The sequence below is a fragment of the Bombina bombina genome, chromosome 1 (assembly GCF_027579735.1).
Source record: "Bombina bombina isolate aBomBom1 chromosome 1, aBomBom1.pri, whole genome shotgun sequence".
Classification (NCBI taxonomy): domain Eukaryota; kingdom Metazoa; phylum Chordata; class Amphibia; order Anura; family Bombinatoridae; genus Bombina; species Bombina bombina.
This window is the reverse complement of record NC_069499.1, coordinates 561,437,184-561,463,874: the sequence shown is the minus strand read 5'-3', so window position 1 is coordinate 561,463,874 and position 26,691 is coordinate 561,437,184. Positions and strand designations below refer to the sequence as shown.

Here is a 26,691-nt window from a genome sequence, read left to right as displayed (position 1 = left end):
CGCATGCCCATTGTAGCCATAAACCAATGAGATGAGATTCTGAGCCGGCATAATTTGGATAGGTCAAGAACAGGGGCGTGTGATACCAGCCCCCACCCGGAATGTTACCTGTCACTCAAATGACGCCACTAAAGAACACGGCTCGTATCTAGTAACTAAAATCCGCCGGCATTTCTAACACTATAGTAACTATGTTGTATGGTCACAACGAGAGAGACTACACAATTAAGTTTCCTCTTGTGATACCGACTAAGGCAAAAATAATACTCTTAAAAAAGGTAATGAAAAAAATGATTGGATATTATTCCTAACGAAAAAAAAAAATTTTTTTTTAAATATATGATAATAACTCTTCTTGCATATAGCCCTGGAAAGAATTCCTAACCTTATATAAACTTGATATGGATACATCAAATATACAAAAAAAGGGGGTAACACCCCATAGTGGAGGTGGGTATCTTATATAATATATAAATGTAAAAATGTAAAATAAGTGTATTGCCACTCGTATAGGAACAAAACTATATGACTGGATGTTGACATAGCCAGCTCAGAGATCATCTGATTGGTCATAACTTGATACTCTAATGTATTAACTAAACATAAGTATACATATTACATATATTGCACAAAAAAATATATACATACTATGACGTCTAGACCCATAAAAAATACACATAAAAATCTCAATTAAAATCACATAGAAACAAATACCAAAAAAGACAGATGAAAATATACAGTTCCAAAGAAACATAAATATACATGCTAAATAAGACAAAGAGGAATTAATAATGGTCACTCAATTGAAAGCTGCCATGTCAATGTTTTCATTTAAACCATGGGGTTTCAAAGTTTTTAATTTCCATATCCAATAAGTCTCTCTTTGTCGCAAGTATATAAACCTATTTCTACCCCATTTAGGAGCAACATGTTCTATAGGAAGAATACTATATGTATCGCTTTCTCCCAAATGGCATTGTCCCTTATGGCGGGGAACACTATGATTCATCAATTCTTTCTTTACATTTCTCATGTGTTCCCCCCATCTTTTTTTGATGGGTCTTGAGGTTCTCCCCACATACTGAACCCCACATTTGCACTGTAGCAAATATACCACAAACGTTGAATCACACGTGAAATGTGAAGAAACCCTAAAAATTTCATTGGTAACAAATGACTTAAATTCGGTAACGTTCCCCATCGTATAGCTACATAGCCCACAATTATTTTTCCCACATTTAAAGAAACCTATCTTAGTAGTTAAAAAAGACTTGGCATTATCATTATTTACCACCCTATTTGTGCGCTTTTTCATTAAGATCTTACTCGGTGCCAACCTATTTTTAAGGGTCTGTGCTCTTCTAAAGGTGCAAATCGGAGTGTCATCCAATATTTGTTTCAAAACTGGATCATTTTTTAAAATAAACCAATATTTCTGTAAAATATTCTTGATTAAATGATGATTATTGTTGTACCTAGTAATGAATCGGGGATGATTACTGATTTTGGACTTAAATAGTAACCTTTCCTCTTCCGAATTAAATGTTTTTTCATATTTGTCCTTTTTCTTACTTTTAGAATTAAACAAGTCAGATCTTACTTTATTTCTAGCTTTTTGGTAGCCTAATTCTATAAGTTTCGGTGGATAATCTCTTGCAAGGAACCTCTCTTTTAATATTTGTGATTGCTCTTCAAAAACAGATATCTCTGTACAATTTCTGCGTATTCTGCAGAATTGATTGAATGGAATATTTTCTTTCCACGGTTTATAATGGTTACTTTTAAAATTCAAATAACTATTTGTATCTACAGTTTTGAAAAAAGTCTTGGTTAAGACCGACCCCTTTGGGTCCCAATATAATATAAGATCCAAAAATTCAATTTGTTCCTTTGAGATATTTGAGGTGAATGTTAAACCCATGTCGTTGGCATTCAGGAATTCAACAAATTCCTTTGCCTTGGACTCTGTTCCATCCCATATAAAGAGCAAATCATCAATAAAGCGACCATAGAAGACCAGGTTCGCCCCTGCTGGGGAGTTGTAGATATATTCCTCTTCAAAAGCCCCCATAAACAGGTTCGCAAAGCTAGGGGCGAACCTGGTCCCCATGGCCGTGCCCTTTATTTGAAGAAAAAACTGCTCCTGGAACACAAAATAATTGTGCTTTAACACAAAGGAAATGGCATCCAAAAGAAAAAATTTTTGTTGTTCAGGTAAATACATATCTCTAGATAGAAATTTATCAATGGAGTTGATCCCTAAGTCATGCGCTATATTTGAATAAAGTGCCGACACATCACATGTCATCCAAACTAAGTTTTTAATATCTAAATTGTTTAGTTTAGATAGTTTATTTATTAAATCTGGTGTGTCTTTTATATAGGATGGTAAATACTTAACTTCTTTTTTTAAAAACGAGTCTATGTATTCAGATAGATTACACGTGAGGTTCCCGATCCCCGATATGAACATTCACCTCAAATATCTCAAAGGAACAAATTGAATTTTTGGATCTTATATTATATTGGGACCCAAATGGGTCGGTCTTAACCAAGACTTTTTTCAAAACTGTAGATACAAATAGTTATTTGAATTTTAAAAGTAACCATTATAAACCGTGGAAAGAAAATATTCCATTCAATCAATTCTGCAGAATACGCAGAAATTGTACAGAGATATCTGTTTTTGATGAGCAATCACAAATATTAAAAGAGAGGTTCCTTGCAAGAGATTATCCACCGAAACTTATAGAATTAGGCTACCAAAAAGCTAGAAATAAAGTAAGATCTGACTTGTTTAATTCTAAAAGTAAGAAAAAGGACAAATATGAAAAAACATTTAATTCGGAAGAGGAAAGGTTACTATTTAAGTCCAAAATCAGTAATCATCCCCGATTCATTACTAGGTACAACAATAATCATCATTTAATCAAGAATATTTTACAGAAATATTGGTTTATTTTAAAAAATGATCCAGTTTTGAAACAAATATTGGATGACACTCCGATTTGCACCTTTAGAAGAGCACAGACCCTTAAAAATAGGTTGGCACCGAGTAAGATCTTAATGAAAAAGCGCACAAATAGGGTGGTAAATAATGATAATGCCAAGTCTTTTTTAACTACTAAGATAGGTTTCTTTAAATGTGGGAAAAATAATTGTGGGCTATGTAGCTATACGATGGGGAACGTTACCGAATTTAAGTAATTTGTTACCAATGAAATTTTTAGGGTTTCTTCACATTTCACGTGTGATTCAACGTTTGTGGTATATTTGCTACAGTGCAAATGTGGGGTTCAGTATGTGGGGAGAACCTCAAGACCCATCAAAAAAAGATGGGGGGAACACATGAGAAATGTAAAGAAAGAATTGATGAATCATAGTGTTCCCCGCCATAAGGGACAATGCCATTTGGGAGAAAGCGATACATATAGTATTCTTCCTATAGAACATGTTGCTCCTAAATGGGGTAGAAATAGGTTTATATACTTGCGACAAAGAGAGACTTATTGGATATGGAAATTAAAAACTTTGAAACCCCATGGTTTAAATGAAAACATTGACATGGCAGCTTTCAATTGAGTGACCATTATTAATTCCTCTTTGTCTTATTTAGCATGTATATTTATGTTTCTTTGGAACTGTATATTTTCATCTGTCTTTTTTGGTATTTGTTTCTATGTGATTTTAATTGAGATTTTTATGTGTATTTTTTATGGGTCTAGACGTCATAGTATGTATATATTTTTTTGTGCAATATATGTAATATGTATACTTATGTTTAGTTAATACATTAGAGTATCAAGTTATGACCAATCAGATGATCTCTGAGCTGGCTATGTCAACATCCAGTCATATAGTTTTGTTCCTATACGAGTGGCAATACACTTATTTTACATTTTTACATTTATATATTATATAAGATACCCACCTCCACTATGGGGTGTTACCCCCTTTTTTTGTATATTTGATGTATCCATATCAAGTTTATATAAGGTTAGGAATTCTTTCCAGGGCTATATGCAAGAAGAGTTATTATCATATATTTAAACATTTTTTTTTTTTTTTCGTTAGGAATAATATCCAATCATTTTTTTCATTACCTTTTTTAAGAGTATTATTTTTGCCTTAGTCGGTATCACAAGAGGAAACTTAATTGTGTAGTCTCTCTCGTTGTGACCATACAACATAGTTACTATAGTGTTAGAAATGCCGGCGGATTTTAGTTACTAGATACGAGCCGTGTTCTTTAGTGGCGTCATTTGAGTGACAGGTAACATTCCGGGTGGGGGCTGGTATCACACGCCCCTGTTCTTGACCTATCCAAATTATGCCGGCTCAGAATCTCATCTCATTGGTTTATGGCTACAATGGGCATGCGCAAGGGAATTTTAGGAACGCCGAGATTTGTTTTAAATAGTGTGATGACTGTTAGCTTTTTACACCTGATGAAACGGTTGTTGTGACCGGGAAACGCGTAGTGTATGAGGTTTAAATAAACTTTTGTGGTTATATTTTTACCTATTTGTCATCACGCTTGTTTTTATCTTTGCTTTTATGAAGTCGGTCTGACTTTTTTACTAACGCTCAGCCCCATTTGAACTGGATTTTCTTCTCTGAGTGGAAATCCACTACCACCAATTTATTGGCTTTATCTTTGATTCGAATACCTGTGGGGGAATTTGTAGTTAACCCGTAGGCCTTTGGACCGTGAGGATAAGCTCGCTGGACAGCTTTGAATAGTTCAGCCTGCACCTGTGGCACTTCTCAAGTGCTTTTAATCTTGTAAGTGATCCTGAATCGTTTTGTGGGGGTCCCTTTAACCTACGATTTCACACTATTGTGGCGCCTCCTTTTGTCTCCCTTCTATCTATAGATCGTCGCTGGTGCCATCAGCCGTGGAAGGAGTGTCAGCTGCCGCACACCCACTTTATAGTGGACACCCGGAGGAAAATCTCCATCACATGAACTGTGTATAAGGACTATTCGTATATACTATAATATCCGGGTACCTCATCATTGTATGTATTCTGTACCGCAATAGATCACCATTGTGTGTCCTCAAATATCCTTTGCTACTATTGTATGCTCACAATATCATTTGCATTGATAGTTATTTGGTCATAGGATCATAGTATTTGCTGCTGGAGCTACATTGTAATTGTGTTCTCCTTCAGAAGGACACATCACACTATATATATATATATTTTTTGGCACTATATATTACGCTCACTGCTTTCACAGTATATTTTTTGTATACATATATTCATATTATATATTTTTTATATATATATTATATTTTTTTATATATATTTTTATATATATATTAATTATTTTATACACGTTCATTCCTTGTCCTTTGTTGAAGAGTACATCAAGGACACTGAGATATACACATAGTGTATGCACTGTATTGTGTGCACGCACATTCCTTGTCCTTTATTGAAAAGCGCATTAAGGACACTGAGATATACACATTTTTGTTATGCATTTTTTATGTGTGCACTATTTTTAGGCGCCTTCACTTTATCACATCACATTTCATTTATAAGCTAGTCTTATGTATAGCCATGAAGGAGAAAGGTAAGAAATGACAGAGCATGTAAATGAGGTCCAAAACTAGATCGGCCACCAGAAAGAAATTACAATAGAAATAAATACGGACTCTCACCACCTCCAAAGAAATTAAGGTAAGCATAAATTTTGTTTTCTTTCGTAAGGTGGTGAGAGTCCACGAGTTAATTACTTCTGAGAAACTAATATCCAAGCTGTGGAGTCCATGAGTAATGAGGGCGAGATATAAAAATCTTTGGAAAAAGGGCAGGCACCTAATTTTCAGACAGGCTTATCAATGAGGTGGGAGAGATAGAATACTCTTGGATTTTTTGGGAATCTTTGGCACCTTCTAGTGCATAGGAGTTGAATCCCAGAAGTAATTAAAGGGACAGTCTACACCCAATACTTATTCTTTATTACTCATTGTTACATACCAGACAAGCATCTTGCAATTGGTTACACATCTATAAGCTTGTAAGAAGTACATGAAACTTTTAAATAATCATCGTTTGTTAGCAACTGAAAATGGCTGGCAAGCTCCGCCCACAGCTTTCTTCTTGTCCAGTTAGTGGTTTTCTTGTGTGACAGTTTAGTAGTGCACGTTTCATAATTTTCAGTTAGCATTTCAAATTGCACATGTGCAGTTTTTTGCCCCTGCCAGAAGTGCAGGGGACATTTATTGTAGGCGGACCAGCATCAGTTCCTACAACTAGAAATAGTTATTGTGGCTGTCTAGTGGCAGTTCTGTTTACTTTTTACAGGTGAATTTTTTGTACTGTGAGTGAATATTATAATATAAATAATCTTTATAATCTTGTGGTAATATTTGTTTTCTTCAATTATTGATTTATGTTATTGCTAGTAATGTCTAATGAAGTTTGGCTCCTCATTATTTATGAATCAAAGCAAAATATTATCTTCCAGCACTGGTGATAGGAGTGCAGGCTTGAAGAGCTCCTGCCAAAGCTCCAAACAGATAGATCAAATGCAAAAAGTTCAAGCAGCACCTCCATGGAGGTGTTGCTTGAACTTTTTGCATTTGATCCATTATTTATGAATCACTACTTTTGTGGGATCAGATTTAGACACTGTGTGCTGATTCAAGGCTACATTACGAGTGGAGCGCTGTTGTGTGTAATCAATAAGGGATATATATATATATTGTAGTAGAATCCATATAAATCCAGTAGTTGAATATCTATCTAAATATCAAGAGTATTGCAGTATGCAGTAATACTTTTTTTATTGGACTTTGCGTAGGAAATGACAAGCTTTCAAGAGTTACCTCTCTTCCTCAGGTCTGAAGCAATAGCCTTCCATTATTTTCGAAATAATTTTCAAGCACCGTTAATTATTATTTTGAAGAAATGTTTCGATATTTTGCAAGTTAAAGGGACATGAAACCCAAAATGTTTATTTCATGATTCAGATAGAGAATACAATTTTAAACCCTTAACGACCAACGACGTATGGGTTACATCCTGCGAAAAAATGTAGTTAACGACCAAGGACGTACTCCATACGTCGTTGGTCCTTGAAAGCGGTGGAAGCGTTCCTTATCGCTCCCAGCCGCTTTCATGTTATTGCAGTGATGCCTCGATATTGAGGCATCCTGCAATAACGTTTTCTAGCAGTCCAATGCAGAGAGAGCCACTCTGTGGCCCTCTCTGCATCGGCCATCAATGGCCGTGATCGTTGGTGGGTGGGAGACGGATGCAGGGAGGCAGCCATCAGTGGAGGAAGTGCTGGAGGGGGGCGGGATCGTGTGCAGGGGCGCGCGCATGTGCACGGAGGCGGGTGCAGTGACACTATGGCACAAAAAATTTCTACAGAAATGTGGGAGAGAGGACTGGGGAGGGGGGAAATGTTCAATTAAGGGATCTGGGAGAGGGTGGGGGGTTGAATCTTGAGGGGGGGGGCAGCTACACTACAGAAAAGATTAAAAAGGTGTTAATAAAATATAAAAAAAAACCAAAAAAATACATTTTATTTCAAACTGGGTACTGTCAGACAGCTGCCAGTACCCAAGATGGCGCCCAATAAGGTAGAGGGGGAGGGTTAGAGAGCTGTTTGGGGGGGAATCATGGAGGATGGGGGCTAAGGGGGGGATCCTACACAGAAGAATGATTGCTTTTTTGTTTTGTTTTTAAAAAACAAAAAAAACAAAAAACTTTTATTTTAGTACTGGCAAACTTTCTGCCAGTACTTAAGATGGTGGGGACAATTGTGTGGTAGGGGAGGTAAAAGAGCTGTTTAGGAGGGATCAGGGTGTGTGATGTGTCAGGTGGGAGGCTGATCTCTATTCTAAAGCTAAAATTAACCCTGCAAGCTCCCTACAAGCTACCTATTTAACCCCTTCACTGCTAGACATAATACACGTGTGATGCGCAGCGGCATTTAGCGGCCTTCTAATTACCAAAGAGCAATGCCAAAGCTATATATGTCTGCTATTTCTGAAAACAGTGGATCCCAGAGAAGCTTTTACAACCATTTGTGCCATAATTGCACAAGCTGTTTGTAATTAATTTCAGTGAGAAACCTAAAATTTGTGAAAAAGTGAACAATTTTTTTTTATTTCATCGCATTTGGCGGTAAAATGGTTGCATGAAATATACCAAAATGGGCCTAGATCAATACTTTGGGTTGTCTACTACACTACAGCTAAAATTAACCCTACAAGCTCCCTAATTAACCCCTTAACTGCTGGGCATAATACACGTGTGGTGCGCAGTGGCATTTAGCGGCCTTCTAATTACCAAAAAGCAATGCCAAAGCCATATAAGTCTGCTATTTCTGAACAAAGGGGATCCAGGAGAAGCATTTAGAACCATTGGTGTCAAAATTGCACAAGCTGTTTATAAATAATTTCAGTGAGAAACCTAAAGTTTGTGAAAAAAATTGTGAAAAAGTGAATGATTTTTTTTATTTGATCGCATTTGGCGGTGAAATGGTGGCATGAAATATACCAAAATGGGCCTAGATCAATACTTTGGGAAGTCTTCTAAAAAAAAGATATACATGTCAAGGGATATTCAGGGATTCCTGACAGAAGATTTCAGTGTCCCAATGTAACTAGCGCTAATTTTGAAAAAATTTTTATTTGGAAATAGCAAAGTGCTACTTGTATTTATTGCCCTATAACTTGCAAAAAAACAAAGAAAATGTAAACATTGGGTATTTATAAACTCAGGACAAAATTTTGAAACTATTTAGCATGGTTGTTTTTTGGTGGTTGTAGATGTGTAACAGATTTTGGGGGTCAAAGTTAGAAAAAGTGTGTTTTTTCCATTTCTTCCTCATATTTTATAATTGTTTTAATAGTAAATTATATTTAATGGTGAGAAAAACGGTATATAATATGTGTGGGTACAGTAAATGAGTAAGAGGAAAATTACAACTAAACGCAAACACTGCAAAAATGTAAAAATAGCCTTGTCCCAAACGGTCAGAAAATGAAAAAGTGCTGTGGTCCTTAAGGGGTTAAACAACATTCCAGTTTACTTTTATTATCTAATTTGCCTCATTCTTTAGATATCCTTTGTTGAAGAAATAGCAAAGCGCATGGATGAGCAAATCACACAAGGCATCTATGAGCAGCATCCAATCAGCAGCTACTGAGTCTATTTGGATAGGTTTTTCAACAAAGGAAAGTTATTTAAAATTGCATGCTATTTCTAAATCATGAAATAAAAAATTGGGATTTCACATCCCTTTAATTTAATGGGTAGAATTAATAAAAAAATATCAAGAATCTAAATCAAATCACTGAAGCACATACACACACACTCACACAGATGCACACACACACATACATACACACACAGATGCACATACACACACACTCACACACATAAGCACATACACTCACGCGCACATACACTCACATACACATACAGATGATACACGCACATACACACACAGAAGCACATACACTCACACACACATACACACACACTCACTCACACACACACATACAGATGCACATACACTCACACGCATATACACACACACATGCAGATGAACATACACACACAGAAGCACATACACTCACACACACACACAAGCACATACATACACACACACAAGCACATACACACACACACAAGCACATACACTCACGCGCACATGATACACGCACATACACACACAGAAGCACATACACTCACACACAGATGCACATACACTCACAGAAACACATACACTCACACACACAGAAGCACATACACTCACATACACAAGCACATACACTCAAGCACATACACAAGCACATAAACTCACACACATACACACACAGAAGCACATACACTCACACACACACACACACAGAAGCACATACACAGAAGCACATACAGGGAGTGCAGAATTATTAGGCAAGTTGTATTTTTGAGGATTAATTTTATTATTGAACAACAACCATGTTCTCAATGAACCCAAAAAACTAATTAATATCAAAGCTGAATAGTTTTGGAAGTAGTTTTTAGTTTGTTTTTAGTTATAGCTATTTTAGGGGGATATCTGTGTGTGCAGGTGACTATTACTGTGCATAATTATTAGGCAACTTAACAAAAAACAAATATATACCCATTTCAATTATTTATTTTTACCTGTGAAACCAATATAACATCTCAACATTCACAAATATACATTTCTGACATTCAAAAACAAAACAAAAACAAATCAGTGACCAATATAGCCACCTTTCTTTGCAAGGACACTCAAAAGCCTGCCATCCATGGATTCTGTCAGTGTTTTGATCTGTTCACCATCAACATTGCGTGCAGCAGCAACCACAGCCTCCCAGACACTTTTCAGAGAGGTGTACTGTTTTCCCTCCTTGTAAATCTCACATTTGATGATGGACCACAGGTTCTCAATGGGTTTCAGAGCAGGTGAACAAGGAGGTCATGTCATTAGATTTTCTTCTTTTATACCCTTTCTTGCCAGCCACGCTGTGGAGTACTTGGACGCGTGTGATGGAGCATTGTCCTGCATGAAAATCATGTTTTTCTTGAAGGATGCAGACTTCTTCCTGTACCACTGCTTGAAGAAGGTGTCTTCCAGAAACTGGCAGTAGGACTGGGAGTTGAGCTTGACTCCATCCTCAACCCGAAAAGGCCCCACAAGCTCATCTTTGATGATACCAGCCCAAACCAGTACTCCACCTCCACCTTGCTGGCGTCTGAGTCGGACTGGAGCTCTCTGCCCTTTACCAATCCAGCCACGGGCCCATCCATCTGGCCCATCAAGACTCACTCTCATTTCATCAGTCCATAAAACCTTAGAAAAATCAGTCTTGAGATATTTCTTGGCCCAGTCTTGACGTTTCAGCTTGTGTGTCTTGTTCAGTGGTGGTCGTCTTTCAGCCTTTCTTACCTTGGCCATGTCTCTGAGTATTGCACACCTTGTGCTTTTGGGCACTCCAGTGATGTTGCAGCTCTGAAATATGGCCAAACTGGTGGCAAGGGGCATCTTGGCAGCTGCACGCTTGACTTTTCTCAGTTCATGGGCAGTTATTTTGCGCCTTGGTTTTTCCACACGCTTCTTGCGACCCTGTTGACTATTTTGAATGAAACGCTTGATTGTTCGATGATAACGCTTCAGAAGCTTTGCAATTTTAAGAGTGCTGCATCCCTCTGCAAGATATCTCACTATTTTTGACTTTTCTGAGCCTGTCAAGTCCTTCTTTTGACCTATTTTGCCAAAGGAAAGGAAGTTGCCTAATAATTATGCACACCTGATATAGGGTGTTGATGTCATTAGACCACACCCCTTCTCATTACAGAGATGCACATCACCTAATATGCTTAATCGGTAGTAGGCTTTCGAGCCTATACAGCTTGGAGTAAGACAACATGCATAAAGAGGATGATGTGGTCAAAATACTCATTTGCCTAACAATTCTGCACTCCCTGTACACTCACATACACAAGCACATACACTCACACACACACACACACACACACAGAAGCACACATACACACACAGAAACACATACACTCACACACATACACAGAAGCACATACACACACAGAAGCACATACACTCACACACACAGAAGCACATATACACAAACGTGCACATTCACACACACAGTTGCAGTGTTGCAGATATACTGCATACATATATCATAGTGACTTTTGTAATAAAATAATCATTTAATAGATTAAATTTTCATTTAGAAATTCTTAATAGGTATATTTTTTTAGTTTTAAGCATTTTTTTCAGATATTCACTTTATCATAGAAAATATTGTGCATTCCACTTCCCACTGAAATTGTCCTTGTGCATACATTGCTTGAGCTGTGATTTTTTTTTTTTTTTTTCTTTGCAGCTTCTAGGGTTAAGCCATGTCGAAGAATGAATACATGCTAAATACCTAGTGAGCATACCTTGGATATCTATAAGAAGCATATATTTTTTTACTTCTGCAGACTGCCTGAATCCTTTGAAGCAGCCGTTGTGCAGGGAACACTCGATCCTTCACACATGACTACACAAGGGATCGTCTGTACATTTATAGACACATGTGATAAGGAAGTGTGAGGGCTTGAGTTTGTATTTGAAATGAATTAAATGTGGTAAATAGATGTGCAAACGACCCCTTGTGCAGTGATGTGTGGAAAGTCAGATGTTCCCTAGACACCGGCTGTTTCAAAGTTTTTTTAGACTTAACCCCTTAATGACAACTGACGTACCAGGTACGTCATGCATTAACAAGCAGTTAATGACAATGGACGTACCTGGTACGTCAGTTGTCTAACAGAGTGCTGGAAGCGATCGCAATCGCTTCCAGCAGCTCTCAGGGTATTGCAGTGATGCCTCCATATGGAGGCATCCTGCAATACCTTTTTAGAAGACTCCAATGCAGAGAGAGCCACTCTGTGGCCCTCTCTGCACCGGTAGCGATGGTGCCGGTTCGTTGGTGGGTGGGAGCGTAACAGGGAGGCGGGTGGGCGGCCCATCGCTACCCGGCATCCGGTTCCTAGAAGTGCAATGTGCACGCCGGGTGCCGGGAGCGTGCGGGGGGGGTGCGCGTGCATGTACGCGCGTGCATTAGCTGCCCACTGACACCAATAAGGAGGGAAGAGGGGGGGGGGGAAAGATTTAAAAAAATATAATATAAAAGGATCTGGGAGGGGGATAGGGGTATTGTGGGGGGCTGCTACACTACAGAAAACAAAAAAAAATCCAAAAGAGGAAAAAATACTTTTGTTTTTGGGGCAAATTGGGTACTGGCAGACAGCTGCCAGTACCCAAGATGGCCGCAATTAGATAGGGGAGAGGGTTAGAGAGTGGGGGGGGGATCATGGAGGTTGGGGCTAAGGCAGGAGTCCATCACAGCTAAAATATTTAATTTTTTTTATAAAAAAAAAAAAAAAAACTCCTTTTATTTAGTACTGGCAGACTTTCTGCCAGTGCTTAAGATGGCGGGGACATTTGTGGGGTGGGGGAGGGAAGAGAGCTGTTTGGGAGGGATCAGGGGGTGGGATGTGTCAGGTGGGAGGCTGATCTCTACCCTAAAGATAAAATTAACCCTGCAAGCTCCCTACAACCTACCTAATTAACCCCTTCACTGCTAAGCATAATTTACGTGTGGTGCGCAGCAGCATTTAGCGGCCTTCTAATTACCAAAAAGCAATGCCAAAGCCATATAAGTCTGCTATTTCTGAACAAAGGGGATCCCAAAGAAGCTTTTACAACAATGTGTGCCATAATAGCACAAGCTGTTTGTAAATAATTTCAGTGAGAAACCTAAAATTGTGAAAAATGTAAAGTTTTTTTTTTTATTTGCTCGCATTTGGCGGTGAAATGGTGGCATAAAATATACCAAAATGTGCCTAGATCAATACTTTGGGTTGTCTTCTAACAAAAAATATATACATGTCAAGGGATATTCAGGTATTCCTAACAGATATCAGGGTTCCAATGAAACTAGCGCTAGTTTTGAAAAAAAGTGGTTTGGAAATAGCGAAGTGCTACTTGTATTTATTGCCCTATAACTTGCAAGAAAAGCAAAGAACATGTAAACATTGGGTATTTCTAAACTCAGGACAAAATTTAGAAACTATTTAGCATGGGTGTTTTTTTGTGGTTGTAGATGTGCAACAGATTTTGGGGGTCAAAGTTTGAAAAAATTGTTTTTTTTCCATTTTTTCCTCATATTTTATATTTTTTTAAATAGTAAATTATAAGATATGATGAAAATAATGGTATCTTTAGAAAGTCCATTTAATGGCGAGAAAAACGGTATATAATATGTGTGGGTACAGTAAATGAGTAAGAGGAAAATTACAGCTAAACACAAACACCGCAGAAATGTAAAAATAGCCATTGTCATTAAGGGTAAGAAAATTTAAAAATGGTCCGGTCATTAAGGGGTTAAAAGACACTGCAGGCAAATCTGTAAATACAGGAGCGACAGGCACATTTTTTACTTAAAAATACAGGGTAAAAGCTTACTGTGTAGACGTGATGATTATTCCTTAGATGATAAACTACAGAATACTTATTGCAGCAGTTATTCAGCAGAAAACCAAACATGATGGGGAACATAATAACGATGTTGACTATTTTTCTAATATACCTATTGAGAATGGAATATATCATACATATAATCCATATCCAAAAACTGTTGCTATAAAATATATTTACATAAAAAAATACAGACTCTTTAACAGCTAAAGTTAACCACAGCACCCCCTGACTCACTTTCAGTACTGTCCAAGTTCATGTATTCTGTATTGCCCAAGTGCTGACATCCAGAGGAAGATCCTAGCACCGTCCTAACATACTTCCTTTTAGTTCAAGACAGCACAGCATTCTCTGCAGGGCAGCGCAACTGCGTGGTCTCAATGAATGATTTATTTTCTTTTGTGAGCAGGTTTTTATTACTCCTGCTGTGTGTAAATCTGTGTGGTGTTATTATTCCTAATCTGTGCTTCAACTTGGACAGCAGTATATCTCCAAGGCTCAAAGAAAAAAAATGTCCAGCAAAAAAAAAAGAGGGAAGAGGTGTGGGATAAATTAGTAACCACCGGCTGTCAAAAGGAGGATGGGGATTTGAGATCAGCACATTAAGAGACTAGAAAGAGGGAGATAACCTACCGCTATTCAAATACAGTGCTATGCAGGAGAGCAGTGCTAAAAAAACGGAACGAAAATCACAAACTACAATATTGGGGAATGGTTAAGAAGCAACACACCAGTGTTTCAACCACGCATGTGTAAATTAGCGTGTGCGAGCATTACGACTTATTTACGAGTCGATCAAGATAGGAAAAAGCCTAACACAACCATCTGCACACATTAGGTGGGCGGAGCCTGGAGGCCATTTTCAGCTGTTTATAAACGAAGACTTTTTTACATTTTCAGCTACTATATTCCAGCTACTGTATGATGGACCTGGTGCAGGAGGCTTATTTTATGTGTTTACATATGTAAGTAAAACTTATGGTTGGGTGTAGACTGTCCCTTTAACTTGTGGACTCTCACCACCTTACAAAAGGAATGGGAAAAAATTCTCTAAAATAATATTTTATAGATGCATACAACTTGAAATAATATATTTGCATTTCACTCTTTTGAGCCAGATTGAATATGGAACAGTCTGGATATCCCTTTGCCACACCAACTAAATTATTTATTCCACAAGGCTAGCAGTTATAGAGAGGATGAGCTACAGAATCTACATCCAGGTATCCCCTCTGAATTAAAAAAAATGTTTTGCATAAAAAAATGCCTGGAGCACCTCTTTCCCAAGTGTTGGCACCACCCAATTTAACCTGTTACACAAAGCTTGGAGGGAAAGAAACAACAAGACATGGAACCCATGCCCAAGTGTCCATTCGGAGTAACCCAGAAAACCGACTTCCCAAGTAGCCACATTTGCCAAATTCCCCCATTTCATAAAGCTAGGAGGGAGAAAGATAGTGAGCCACATACTCACCATGGAATCCATGACCTAGTGATTGCTCTGAGCAAAAAAAAAAAAAAAAATCAAACAAAAAGCTTCAAAACACCCACTTCCCATGCAGTCACAAACAAATCAAATCACCTGTTCCACAGACTTGCAAATAATCCATTCTAGGCAAAACAATTTTGGGTTTATTTCTTTGTTTTGCTTGGAATAGACACTTCAACATGAATCCCATAGTGGGTCTTGGCTCATTTTCTATTTCCATCCTAGTTTTGTGGAGTAGGTGAAGTAGGTTGGTAGGACTTATGTAGTCAGAGTTCTGTCTCTTTTTTTCCTAGATTAGACATTTAGATGTGGTTTCTGTAATGGGTCTGTGTCTTATTGTCTCTACCCCTCCTAACCTTGCAGAATGGGCAAGTTCCTTTTGAGCATATTTCACCCAGTAACGAAAACAAAAGGTAAAACATTTTTATCTTGTCCACAAATGTTCTGGGGTATTATCAAGTACATCAAGTCTTCATAAATAACCAAAAACTTTTTTTTTTTATGTTACTGGATGAAAAACTTTCGGGATGTGACTGCCATTTATAACCAGATAGGATTTAGTGTCAGACAATGAATAAAAAATGGAGATGAAAAAAACTTCAATGCAATTCAATAACTATTATGATAAAGCTGATTATTCCCATTTTTTTGTTTGGTGGTCACTTTGGCAATTAAAATATCAAAGTGATACCTGTTTTTAAACATGAAAGATTATCATAAAAATTTAAATAAATATGCACTATGTATCTTTATTGTCTAAAAGACATATGGGCATTTTTTTCTCATAGCTCAATCTATATATTATTATTTTTCTTCCTGTTACTACCTTTTTGTTAATGGAGCTGTACAACTTTATATCTATTTGTATTATTATTTTGTAGGGTTCCTATAGGATTTATATTTATTTGTATAATTATTTTATAGGATTCTTTAAAGAAGATGAAATCACTTTGTGAATACTGTAAGAGGGAAAACATTAGACATGGACTGTGCTCCCCCTTCAGTGCATAAATAGTAATGATCACAAATGGAATGTTCAGTTCATTGAGGCTACTGGGTCTGCAAGATCAACCCCTGAACTCTAAAACTCAGCATGCAAAATGTATTTCAAAATATTTTTCTATGACATAATGATGCCTAGCAACCAAAGGTTTTTAATGGTTTATCATATACATCTTTTATTAAATATTTATCAGAGCAGTGCTTGTAAAAAAAAATCTTAGCTACTAATACAGTCTTATCATTTTTATTAAATTGACAAAGGGGCCCATTTATGAAAGGCCTGTCGGACATTATCCGACATTGCGGATCATGTCCGACAGACCTCGCTGAATGCGGAGAGCAATGCGCTATCCGCATTCATTATTGCACCAGCAGCTCTTGTGAATGTCTGGTGCAATGCTGACCCCTGCAGATTCGTGGACAATTGGCCGCTAACAGGGGGTGTCAATCAACCCAATCGTATTCGATCCGGTTGAATTGTGGCGATCTCTGTCCGCCTCCTCAGAGCAGGCGGACAGGTTATGGAGCAGCGGTCTTTAGACCGCTGCGTCATAACTGGTGTTTCTGGCGAGCCTGAAGGCTCACCAGAAACTCGGGCCCTCAAGCTCCATACGGAGATTGATAGATAGGCTCATTGGCTTTACAACAGTAATTCAGAGACAGGTAAATTGCAACATTATAGTATTATTATTCACACATTATTAGCATTCAAGAGGAAGAATGGAGACACATAGCCAGTCGCACAGCATATAATGTTTGTTATAGAGCCTGGGCTAATTACAGATAATGAACAAAGCTGGTTTATTGACTCTAACTCATATGTTTTCTTGCATTTCAGGTTTGTGGATGGTATTGAGACAGACTGTAGCTCACCCAATGCTCTAACGTTCGACTTTAATAGCAAGCAAGAAAACTCAACTCAATGTTCAAACTCAGGTAGGACCCTATATTTGTATATCATTGTGTGAGTATGTTAACAAACAAATAGAGCATCCCAAAGGGTTAAACATATAGACACACACAGTTATATATATCTGACCTTTGTTGCCCAGAGGAAAGAATATTTGCAGATAGCCAAATCAATGGTTGCAAAGTCTCTCTGGAACTGCTGATTTCTTTATTTGCTGGTATGATTTTCCGAAGGGTTGCTGAGAAGGATATAAATATATAAACTTTTTAGGCTATTACAATGGTGCATATATAGCAGTTACAATGGTGGTATTATATATAAACAAGATACTGGTTAGAGCAATATGATAACCACAAACTATATATATTAGTCCTTAGTCAATTGTACAATTGATAACTGATAGGGTATTCACAATGAATAACAATTTAAATACTGTATAAAAGGTCCCCATTAGGGTATCCTACAGAAGAGATGTGATTTGAGGGATTGCTGTCGCAGCACTGTGGGTTGTTAATCTTCTTTTTGGTCTGGATTCTCTTCCTGTTGGTCCGTATTAGGTGTAGGTTATGTGGAAGTATACCTTGTTTTTTTTTAGCTCTTTAAGATTCTGATGTCTTCATAGCTTCTGGTAGTATGGTAACCTTCTTATATTGCTCCTAAATCATATAAAAAAATACAAGCCATCCAATAGTGTAATAGTGCTTTCATTTTAAATTTGAAGAAACAATCAGGTGTAGGCTCACATTAATAAACCTCAAAGGAATATGAGGTATCTGTATAGCAAAGGGGAGCCTGTGCTGGAGGGCTGCGTTGTAAATACAGTGGATGATGTTCACTACAAGCTGTTTTTATCAGTTTAGGTAATACATGTGAGAGACTACATACTATTCATTGACGAAATTAAAGTTCACAATAAACAGTCCTCGAATAACTCAAACTAATGTGTGATTAAATGAGTAACAGTACTAATACTCAAAGTTCTCCTCACACCTTTCAAAGGAGGCAACTATTCAGTCCTTCTTCTCCAGAGAATCACTGGAAACAGAATGCTAAATCTGACTAGTACAAATGGAGGACAAGGCGTGACTCCATCAGCGTGGGTGATGGAAGAGATAAAGCTCTAAAATTTTCATTTTCAATGTTTCTTTCTAAGTATTGTACAGAGTCAGAGATAAGAAAGGGAAGCATTTGAGTGGCAAGTTAGAGATCTGATCTGTCTGTATGCTTAGCCTATTTTCATGGGCTGTGGTTTCAATAAGCAAATCCAGCTATTTATTTTGCAAAATGAAGCATAAATGAGCAGTTTCTCATTAATTTCATACACTACAGCTGGTATAACAAGTCATGGGGAACACATACAGGGAAAAACAATTTTACAGTGAACTGTACCTTTAAAGGGGTGCACTTACATATACGACATTATGTCAATAAGTTGCTTTGAGATTAGATTTTTGTATAACGTACTTATATCACTCTCGTTACAGAAGGTTATACAGGCTTTCATTTATATAAAACGTCTGTATTAAAATATACTCAAGAAGGCCTCTTGGTACATGAGGGGATGTACAGTATTTCCTTTGAGGAGTGACGTTAGAGACATTATACCGAAACTAAAATGTATGGAACTTAGTGTTATTAAAACCCAAGTACAATAATAGTAATTGCTAAGTGGTGTATTAGACATTGCACAGAACACCTGAGAGTAGAGAACTTCTAAGGCCTGATATTTAAAAGCTCACCAGCATGGAGAGAAATCACGCAAAATCTGTGGGATGTTTTTAAACCTTATATTGTAATGTAGTTGTCTCCCCTTTATAACAATTACCCTGCATAGTGAGATATAAATATCTTTCAAACTAAAATTTGTGTTTCTAACATTTTTTTAGGGACCTCTCCGTACTGACGAGATGTTTTAGATTATCTCACCTGAGCAGAGAGCTTTTGAATATTAGGCCCCTAAAAATCTATGATTAGTTTAAAAAGTATGTCACATGGTTTAATTAGTACATAATAGTTCATATGAGAGAAAAAAAATCATGTTTTTGTTATGATAGTCTGTACACGTTTCAAATTAGTTTTAATTTAAAGTGATTGGTATTAACACAGTTTTTTTTTAGAAATGGAAAGAGCGTAGCAATCCTTACCATAAATGTTTAGGTAAATATTCATTTCGTATGAATGGTTAAAACACTATTTGAGAAATGAAAAAGAAAAAATTATGGGGCAGTGATCTAGATCCTGGTTTCTCAACAGCCGGGCCGTGGCCCAGTACCGGGCCGTGATAGCCCTGATGGTGGGCCCCGACCTGTCATGCCCCCACTGCACACTCTTACCCCACTGCACACCAGGGGCAGACTGATACCAATCAAGGCCACAGGAACACTGTCTCACACTGACCAAAATGTATTCAATTTTATGCAAATGAACATGGTAGCCTCCCTGCCCTGCCCCCAACAGGCCCCTCAACCTCCAGAGCCAGTACCTCCAACATTAAGGACCAGAGAAAGGGCACCCAACCCCCCGGGCCAGACCCCACACTCCATGGCCCTCACAGCGACAGACCCCGCCAGGGCCCCCACTAAACGCACACTTTTTTTGCTTAGTTACTGATAGGGCAACTGAAAACTCCAGCTTAAGGAATGCACCAGGATCCGTGGAGATGCCATTTGTGGGCCCCCCTACTTGCCTGTCCCTCGGCCCAGGTCCTATTTGCCTGGCTGATCAGCCTGCCCCTGCTGCTCTATATATATATATATATATATATATATATATATATATATATATATATATATATATATATATATATATATATATATATAAAACAACCGGGCCCTGGACATGTCTAGCTAAAATTTACCGGGCCTTGAGGTCACTTTGGTTGAAAACCACTGATCTAGATGCTATAATGAAAAATAGATAACCACCAACTGTAAAATGCGATAAGATTACAATGTAAAAAGCAGGAACCTCTAACCTGCTTGTATAAAATGGAATCCTGCTAATTTAGATCTACTGACTGTTAGAAGGGATTGGGAAGAGAGCGATAAGTGGGGAAGTGCTAGATTACGAGATGCATGCTGTGAAAAGTAGTTTATTACAAGTTTAAAGGGACATTAAACACTAAATAAATGCTAGATAAAATGATGTATTCAAAGAAAAGATTATTCTGTGAAGAACATGTAGATGTATTTTTTTAAAGTTTAATTACCTTTCCAAATATTAACAAAATGAGTCTAAATTTTTATTGTCTATAAAACAATGGGAGCTTCCATGTTGTAACTTAGGTTACTTTCTCTGCTGTTGCCAATTAGGACAGTTATAAATAGGTCATTAGATTGTGCAGCCAATGGCTGTGTATTATGTAATTACAGGAAAAGGGGACAAAATAAATAATAAAAGTATATTGCAAAGTTTTTTATATATACAATTTATCATTGTATATTACCATCTCAAAGTGTTTACTGTCCCTCTAAAGTAAACACTTTTGTTTGAGCATAAATTAAATTAATGCGTGTTGGGTTAGCGTGGCCTCAGAGCTTTGGTTAACTGTTGCACTACACACAAAAGTTTCACAAAACACATCAAAAATAATTTTAGAAATACAGTTGGTCTCATAATAATACTGTCTGATAAAAAATTATTTTAAAAAAATTGCATAAAAAAGCTATAAGGGGTTAACGATATAAGGTTACAGGTGTTGAGAAAAAAGGCTGCAACGTGCTTTATCATAGAGATACATACAAATATATGTCTAAATATGTATGTATGTGTGTGTGTACATATGTATTTACAGATATATATACACACATATAAACACATAAATACATATGTATACATATTGAGACATATATATAAGTGCATTGGAGCCCTTTGCAGTCAAGTAGCTGAAAACATGTAAAATCATATTTATGCAATATTCATATTTAATAAACGTGTTTGTGTATTTACTGTAAATATTTCACATTACATTTACAATGTTCCTCACAGTCCACCATAGACTGCAATGTAAAGGCACTTTTCAGTTCTGCTTTTTTTCTAACACCCCACACCCGCCACTTTTAACCCCTAAAAACTGCTTTGTGCAGTTTTTTATTTTTTTATTTAAAAAAAATTCTATTTTTTTCATAAAAAAACTACAGGACTTAAATTTGGGTCCAATTGGGGGACATTTAGAAAATTGACCACCAGAGATTTGATCTCTATTTAATTTTCTGAGCACTAATTGCTACCATGGGCTTGCGGTAGCAAGAATCAGCCACTTGTAAATTAGCGCTATACTTGTAATCTAGCCCTATATTCATTAAGCAAACCTTATTTTTCATTTTGGAGAGCTATTCATCTAAAATCAAGAAGAAGAGTGCAAAATATTCATTTCCATAAGCCGATTGTGGCTGCAACTTATCTCATCTACTGAAACAAGATTTAGGGGCCGATTTATCAAGCTCCGTATGGCTCGCCGGAAACAGAAGTTATGAATCAGCGGTCTAAAGACCGCTGCTACATAACTTGTCTGCCTGCTCCGAGGCTGCGTACAGAAATCAATCCGATCGAATACGATCGGGTGGATTGATACCTCCTGCTAGAGAGAACGGCATTGCACCAGCATTTCACAAGAACTGCTGGTGCAATGATAAATACTAACAGCGTATGCTGTCGGCATTTATCGATGTGCGGTGGACATAGAAACATAGAAACATAGATATTGACGGCAGATAAGAGCCATAGGCCCAGCAAGTCTGCCCGACCTTACCTAACAGTATAAACTTATCTAGTTCGTAGGATAGCCCTATGCTTGTCCCATGCATTTTTAAAGTCCCCCACAGTGTTTGTTGCTACTACCTCTTCAGGAAGTTTATTCCATAAATCAATCACTCTTTCTGTAAAGAAGTGCTTCCTCAAATTACTCCTGAATCTACTACCCTTTAGCTTGAGATCATGACCCCTTGTTCTTGAATTTTCCATTTTATGTAAAATACCCACAGCCTCAGTTTTACTAAACCCTTTAATGTACTTGAAAGTTGCTATCATATCACCTCTTTCCCTTCTCTCCTCTAAGCTATACATATTTAGGTCATTGAGCCTATCCTGGTAAGTTTTATTTTTTAGAACATGTACCATTTTGGTAGCCCTCCTTTGCACAGATTCAAGTTTGTTAATATCCTTCTGAAGATATGGCCTCCAGAACTGCACACAATACTCAAGATGAGGCCTAACTAATGATCTATAAAGTGGCATAAGAACCTTACTATTTCTGCTGCAAATACCTCTACCAATACATCCAATCATTCTGCTAGCCTTACTCGCTGCATTACTACATTGTTTACTAAGTTTTAAATCATCTGAAATAATAATTCCCAAGTCCTGTTCCTCATCTGTAACAGTCAGTAAAGTGTCATTGAGTCTGTAATTAACATTTGGATTTTTCTTCCCTAAATGCATTATTTTACACTTTGCTGTGTTAAACTTTAGATCCCAGTCGTTTGTCCAATCCTCCAATTGTTGTATATCACTTCTGATTTTGTCTACCCCCCCTGGAACATCCACTCTGTTGCAAATTTTTGTATCATCTGCAAAGAGACATACTTTCCCCTGTAGCCCTTTGCTGATATCGCAGATAAATATGTTAAACAAAACAGGCCCCAGAACTGACCCCTGAGGAACACCACTATTAACAGCCCCCTCTGCTGAATGAACTCCATTTACTAAGACACTTTGTTTTCTGTCCTTAAGCCAGCATTCCACCCAGTTCACAATTTTTGAATCTAGACCAAGGAGATATAGTTTGTGAATCATATCATCATATCATGTCCGCTCGCACATTAATAAATATACCCCTTGAACTGTTCTCACACTGTACATCAGGCGATGCCTAAGTGACAAGCTAAAGAGTTGCAGAACTTACTGTACAGACCATGGTTTCCAAACCTCACTGTACAGAACGGAATTTATTGTTGTCGCATTTCTATACCTATAGGAAGATTCCTTTTTTAAACAAATCAGTTTTCCCCTGAATCTTTGTTTGTTTTATATTCTTTTTCTAAGAAGGGACAATGGGACCCTAAAGCTTCCATTGCCTATTGGATTAACTCTATCTCATTATAGCTAAAGAAGAAATTCTCTTCTGTCCAGTACAGTCAACATTATACAAATGTGCAACAAATGTGTTCCACCAAATAGCTCCCTTAAAATGAAGAGTTTATAAGATCTGCTTATCTGGCTAGTTCCACTGCCGCTTGTCTCAAAGGAAGATATCCAGGACTGGCTGTTTTCTTTTTGTTTGTTTTTTAATGTTTAATTGCTCCAGAGAGCAGAGACCTTTGAAATGTCTTGACCACTTTTTAATTTATATAAACTGCTAATTATAAAATAAAAAAGCCCCTTTAACTATTTATGTAATTTTCATGGAAATAAAAGAGCAAAGTCTTTTGAATTCTCATATTTTCCATTTAGTTTTTCTATGAATGTGATTTACAAGCAACAGAGGGAGATTCAGAATAAGTATATCTTCTAAAACCTCAATTGTAAGTGAGCTATCTTGGAATATGATTGTTTCAATAGTTTTACAAGGTAACCTTTTTTTTTTTTTTTTTTTTTTTTAATCAATATTTTTTATTGAGGTTGTAGAGAATACAATGTAAATAAAATGCCATGCAATAAAAATAACCAAGTGATTAACATACAAAAGAGAAAAAAGAAATATTGAATAATACAAATACATTACTGTAAATCTGCGTGGGCATCTATCATAAACCTCCATTTTATATATATATATACTGTATATATATTTTTTTTCTGTAATGTGTTCCTCTATGAATAGGGGGAGTTACTTTTGAACCCCAAAGAGCTTATGGTCAGTGGTAGGGAAATTGGCTTTTGAAGAGGCCACTTTTGGGCCAATTATTTAGGACAGGAAGATGGGGGTGGACAGCTGATTAAGCTGCTTGAAAGAGATGAGAGGAGGGGGGGTGAGAAAAAGGGGAAAAAGAAGAAAAGGAATTAGGGGGGGAGATGGGCTCTTGTTGGAGGCGTGTGTTATCTGAAGCTAAGGGGGTGTCAGGTAGGTAGTGATTTAGGGAGATACAATTTAGTAGAGGAGCTGTGTGGGGTGGTCTCGTGGGGTGTACAGATAGAGAGGTTTTGGTGCACTTAGTAGTCATAGCAGCTCTATTAATTATGGCTAGGGGTTGAGGCTAAAGTAGCTAAGAAGAGGAAAAAGGTGCTTCTTATATATGTACCTAAGTAGGTGATGCCTTAAGTTTCACAGTGCTCTAACATGCACTATATCAATTGTACTCCTTTTTATTAGGAGAATGTGTGAGAATCATGGCTGAAAAGCGTATATCTTTTACCTCAAGGACAACATGAGCAGCAATAGTTGATAACTATAATGTGCAGTAGGAGTGTAAACATACTATTTATGATAGGAAGAAAATCCTTTGTGGTGTGATCTTCAATTGGGGAGCATATGAAGTAATGGATATGAGTGTGATAAACAACGTAGCAATATGATAATACTGTGTGAAGATAAAGCTATAAGTATGCCTAGGTGTCACAATACATCTCTCTTAAAAGAAACATTGGAATATATTCAGCTCTGTATGTCATAATATTTCAATAGTCCAAACTGGTGGAAAATATAATCAAACAGTCTTACAAAGTAAGTCTCCTCTTCTTAGCATGTATTAAACTGGCCATGGAGGAGCTGTCATATTCATCCTATCCCAAGTCTAAGGGCCCTGAACACAGCGGGTATGGAAAGTGGCTGACTTGTGATATCGCTGTCACAACCTGGGAGAGCTTTCTGGAGCTGTTGGTTGGGATCGTATAGACTCTGTAGTCTGTTCATGTATGTGCCGTGTTTCCTGCCTTCCTTCTTCCACAGTACTCTAGAGGAGGGTTTGTAATAGACGGTGGGTCTTAGGACTATAGTGGGATCTGGTATATACCAGAGCTTGTGCAGCTGTCGTTGTCTGGCCCGTATAGAATACTGGTTATCATAGTGAGGCCCCCCTCCGGATGTCAGCTGCTGTACTGCGGTAAATTGTGGCGGCGTAAGCGGTGGTGTCTTGCTTAGTAAAGATCCCTGGTCAGACCTTAGTTTAGTAGGAGCGGTGTCGGAATCTGACTGAGTAAGGACCTGAGGGTCTGACGTATCAATCTGGATGTTTCTCCCAGTTTCCAATGTCTCTGATGCAATAGCAACATTGGCGGTCTCCGGGTGCAAAGAGAGCAATACATTTTCAAAGCATCTGTCCATCTGCCGCTCAAAGGCTGCCAGCCGATCAGCAATTACTGTGTGTGAAGGGTTTCTATGCATCGTGCAGGGATTACAGAGTCCCAAATACTATCGGTAGTTTTCAGAGAGGGTATGCCAGCATGATCCACCCCACAAAATGGCGTCTGCAGTGTATTCACTGCGCAGTCCTCTGTGAATAAAAGCCGTTAAATATAGCACTGCACTTGTCTCCTGTATCTTCTTAGCTGATTTAGGTGTTCTGCCTCCTGAACTGCTCTCATGCAGTATGTAGTTACCTGCCCTGAGAAGTAAAAATCTAAGAAATATAGCCAGAGCTCGTGCAGAGTGTGACCGCTCAGATGCAGGGCTAGCTCCGCTCCCCAAGGTAACCTTCTTTATTCCACATTTCATTTTCTTTCTCCTAATGTGTCTGTACCACTATTTGAAGCAAGAATTATAGATTGGTTTTGAAGAAACATAAAGACTGTGCTGCTTACAAAGGGAGTGATTGGTCATTTCTATTTTTTGCTGCTGGGAATTTATTATATAATTAGATTTTGCTATTTTGCTTTTCATTTCTTGTCTTTTTTGTGTGGTATCTTTCTGTCTGGTATAGCTATGGTCCCATCATGGAAAGGTATAATTAGGCAGTTAAGGGATGGGTCTTAACTGAAAAAAGACAGGTTTTAAAGTTTGGTTTTCTTAAATAATACAATACTAATAGGATGAACCAGGATATATATTTTTCTTTCACCACTTTCATTGACCTTTACTTGAAATTGTCTGATTAAGGTCCCCAAACTTGATTTTGTGGCTTCTATGATATTTTTAAATATAATTACTCAATCCACAGTGTGACTGAAAATCCATATACATTTTATTTATGCTGTGTTTTTTTTATAAGCAGTTACTGCTCATCTGACTAAATAAAAGTCTTTTTTGATACACAGTTGGCTTTTAATAATTGTATTTTGTGATAGAGCACTGGTTAATCTATCTCCTATTGCAGATATTCTTGCTCTATTT

General features: G+C 37.5%; 1 protein-coding gene across 1 annotated transcript in view; it reads left to right on the top strand.

Moving 5' to 3' along the window:
* The window catches only part of LOC128645634 (potassium voltage-gated channel subfamily H member 8-like), a 1,117,245-nt gene that overhangs the window by 1,044,635 nt on the left and 45,919 nt on the right, over positions 1–26,691 (top strand). The window contains exon 13 of the mRNA XM_053698756.1: positions 17,358–17,455. Coding sequence (XP_053554731.1) covers positions 17,358–17,455 — 98 coding nt within the window. The remainder of the gene's footprint in view (positions 1–17,357; positions 17,456–26,691) is intronic.